This window comes from Carcharodon carcharias, chromosome 5, assembly GCF_017639515.1.
Source record: "Carcharodon carcharias isolate sCarCar2 chromosome 5, sCarCar2.pri, whole genome shotgun sequence".
Taxonomy (NCBI): Eukaryota; Metazoa; Chordata; class Chondrichthyes; order Lamniformes; family Lamnidae; genus Carcharodon; species Carcharodon carcharias.
This window is the reverse complement of record NC_054471.1, coordinates 178,123,235-178,127,195: the sequence shown is the minus strand read 5'-3', so window position 1 is coordinate 178,127,195 and position 3,961 is coordinate 178,123,235. Positions and strand designations below refer to the sequence as shown.

General features: G+C 41.7%; 1 protein-coding gene across 1 annotated transcript; it reads left to right on the top strand.

The window, feature by feature from the left end:
• Positions 1-2,751: 2,751 nt before the first annotated feature.
• LOC121277788 (60S ribosomal protein L37-like) lies at positions 2,752-3,141 on the top strand. Its single transcript, XM_041187424.1, has one exon. It carries the CDS (start codon positions 2,752-2,754, stop codon positions 3,139-3,141), a length of 390 nt encoding a protein of 129 aa, XP_041043358.1.
• Positions 3,142-3,961: the final 820 nt, after the last annotated feature.

Below are 3,961 nucleotides of genomic sequence, written 5' to 3'. Positions count from 1 at the left end.
TGGAGGGATGGGGGTCCCTCATGAATGACCACTCTGTGTCTGATCAAGGGCTTCAGCATCAAGATGGGAGGGGTCCATGCAGGAAGTCACCCCCTACCCTTGATGTTGAACCCTCTGTCCCTCCCCAGGTTGTGACCCCTTCCCCTGAATAGAGAACCCCCTCCCCGTGACCCCCGCCCTGCCCACGCTCACCTTTATTTGACGATCCATCAGTGATCCTCAAGGTAGGCCTCACCATGGCACTGGCAATGACCACCGCTCCCAGTGGCGCTGCCGGTACTGGAGAGCTGTCAGCCTCTGATTGGCCGGTAGCTCTTGAGGGTGGGATTTTTGCCCTGCCCGGGGCTTAATTGAATGGCAGGCCCAGCACTGTCCAGTTAAGTGCCTGATTAGGTCAGAATAGCATCAGGCCTCCTAAAGAAAAGTAACGCGAAGATCCCACCAGTTCTCCAACCAGTAGGTGAAACCCTGTTGCTCACATTAAATTCCATCCACCGCTTCCTTGAGCATTTTCCTTGTTTCATTATTAGAGCTCCATAGTTGTTGGGAAAACCGAAAGGGTTTCAAACTGCACTAATCATTAACTTCACCAGCTTATATATCTTAAAATAAGGCACTTGATTGTACATAGCTTTATCGTGTAGATTTGAGTCACTAGTTCCTTCACTTCTGCATATTTGCGCCATCTTTGAATCTAACACAGGAAGTGCGCCCTTTGCAGTTATGGCAAACTCAGGCCTTTCTTGTGCCTGCTTGGTAGAATTTTTGATTGACTGGTTCTGTATTCCAATTAGCACAGCTAAATTATCTGGGAGACAAACAACTTATGCCATGCTTAAAGAATAGCTAACCATTTATTTTGATTATGGGAAATGCTGTTCTTTGCAAATGGACTTTGTCCAGTGTACCTTCAAATAAAACTTTCTTAAAATTCATTCTTGGGATGTGGGTGTGACACTAGTGACTGGCGTTTATTGTCTATCCTTAGTTACGCTGAGAAGGTGGTGGTGAGCCAGCTTCTTGAACTATTTGAACTGGTAGTGCTTCGTCAGTCCCACTGAACGGTTTGCTCGGCTACTTCAGGCAGCAGTTGAGTCAATCATGTTGCTGTGGCATTGCTGTGGCAGTCTGGGTAATGACAACAGGGGCGCTAGGCTTTTAGCATAGTTTTATTTCATTTGAAGGAAGATGTCAATACAGGAATGAGCTATTAATTTTTGCTCCTTCTCTCGTGAGCTGAAAGAGCTGACACTTGCTGGTGTACAGTGCCACAACAACTGCAAAAGTCTGTAAGTAAACTTCCCTCAGAAATCATTTCAGCATTTCACCATGCAAAAAGCAAACAGCCACTTTCAGAGGTCTAGTTAACTTGAAAGATGACTCCTTTTTTGTTACAGAATTTTATATATATATATATCTATATATCATTGAAGGATAGAAAAATTGTAAATACACTGCTTTATACTGTCAGTAAACTGATGCACAGTTGCAAGGGTTCTCTGATCAATCCTTGGGTGTAACAATTTTTAGCTTAATATCTGGCAGGTAAAGGCTTAGCCCTGATTAGGATGAATATCAAAATTTGCTTTCAGGGAGTGGTTGGTTATGCAGAACTCAAATAGAACATTAAGTGTAAAGTCCAGAAATGTTTCTGTATCCTTTTCCATAAAAATTATTAATGAATGTTGTAAATGCCAGAGGACCCCAAGCGACTTTCTGAGGCATACCATTAATTATTGCCTCTTAGCCAGCGCTGTTTCCATTTATCATTACTTGTCTGTTTACTATTGTTAAGTCAACAAATTTGACTTGATGGTTAATTTTACATTAAGAAGATTTAATCGTCTTTTGAAGCCTGATATATGGAACTTCACAAATGCTTTCTGAAAATACAAGCAAATTAAACTAATGCTGTTGTCGACTTGTCGAATAAATTAATTACCTTCTTCAGAAATCCCAATACATTGGTGGAGTGGGGAGCTTCATGTTGCAAATTTGCATTTTTTTTAAGGGTTAGCAAAGTTAAAATATAGATTTGTTCTTTTTTTCTCCAGTATCAGCAGGTTCTGTTTTGCATGGATCATTTCACCTTTTCATGCTGTGTGGTCTTTTATATTTGGAAAGGGTTATTCACTGCATTGCAATTGGTTGATTTGGGATTTAGTAAATATTGAACTCATCATTTTATGATCTTTACAAATGCTAAAGATTGACATTTTGGAAGTTTACCTAATGTTAGGAGGGGGAAAGGAAAGAACCTTAATAAATCTTTCTCTTGGGAGACTCGAGGTTTGATTTCTGTAGGATTTTATAATAAAAATATTAACATGAAATCCCTTTGTGGGCTATTTTAATGCATTGATTCAAACATTTACGTTATTCAGTAAATTTCACAGGAATGCATCTACCCATTTATTACAAATATACTCAGAGTAGTTTCAACCTATAAGTTGGGTGAAGTCTAAGGGAGGACCGATTGTACATAATCAATAGAATGAGTGAGCTGCAGATCCTGTTTTATATTCCAGACTTTATACTATACTATCAATCAGGATGATATAAAATAGAAATAGATTTCCATACAATATACCTGAATCGTATTGGACACAGCCTTTGAGATCTGGTATGAATTAAGGTCATATTTGTTGCCCATCACTCCTGACCTTTGCTGCTGCTGTCAACCACCCCTTTATATTCAACTCACCTGAATCTATTTGAGCGGGGCCCAAAACCCATTCTGCAGCAGTGAAAATGATGAAGGGACCATCGTCATTTGGTAAGAGGCGGAACAAGACCCACACTCTTTGCCGGCGATGTGGGGCTAAAGCAATTCACCTGCAGAAACCGACCTGCGGTAAATGTGCCTACCCTGCCAAGAGAAAGAGAAAGTATTACTGGAGTGCTCAGGCCAAATGGAGAACCACAACTGGTACAGGCTGCATGAGGTACCTGAAGGTGGTGTATCGCCGATTCAGGAATGGATTTTGTGAAGAGACCACCCCAAAGTCCAGACGTTCCACAATGGCTTCCTCCAGCACTGCACAAATTACCTACACAACAAGTAAAGCTATGGTTCGGAAAGTTTTAAAAAAATACATTATGCTGGCACTCCAGAAGCCATACTGCCATGACTGGCACTGATATTATACAGATTTATTTTTACAGCAGGAGGAAAAGAGAAGTGCAGAGATACATGGTAAACTGTGAAGCACGAGGACACAGGAAGATGGAGAAAAAGCAAAGTTCAAACACAAAGTTGGGATATTAAATGAACAGACGCAACTATTTATAAAGTGTCCTTATTGTAGTAAAAATTCTCAAGGCACTTCACAGGAGCCATAAAGATGAGAATCTTGAAACTGTGGCATTATAGCAAGCTGATGCAGGTCAGCCAGCACTGGAGTGATGGGTGAACAGGATTTGTTGCGAGTTAGGATAGGGGCACCAGAGTTTTGGATGATCTCAGGTTTACGTAAGTTAGAATGTGGGAGGCCAGCTGGAAGTACATTTGAATAGTCAAGTCTGGAGATAACAAAGGAATGAGTGAGGTTTTCAGCAGCAGATGTGCTGAGTCATAGGTGGAATGGGTCAATGTTACCCGTGAGGTGGAAATTCGCGGTCCTAGTGATGGTGTGGATATCCAGCCTGAAGCTCATTCTAGGGTCAGATATGACAGGATGTCATGAACAGTCTATTTCAGCTCTGCCTTCACAGGAAGGACACTCTGCCTTTGTTGTGTGGCACCACCACCATCCTTAATAGGATAGAAGATAAATTCCAAACAAATATAGCAGCCAAAAACTGGGCATCCAGGAGGAGCAGTGGGCCATTCGCAGCAGCTAATTGCATTCCACCACCAATTGTAACCTAATGACCTGGCCCCTCACTCTACCATTATCACCAAGCAGTGAGTCAACCTTGGTTCAATAAGGATTATGGAAGAGCATGTCAGGAGCAGTAC

Bases quoted from the DNA above. Each gene is read 5' to 3' on its own strand.
- LOC121277788 (XM_041187424.1), top strand. From the start codon at position 2,752: ATGATGAAGGGACCATCGTCATTTGGTAAGAGGCGGAACAAGACCCAC.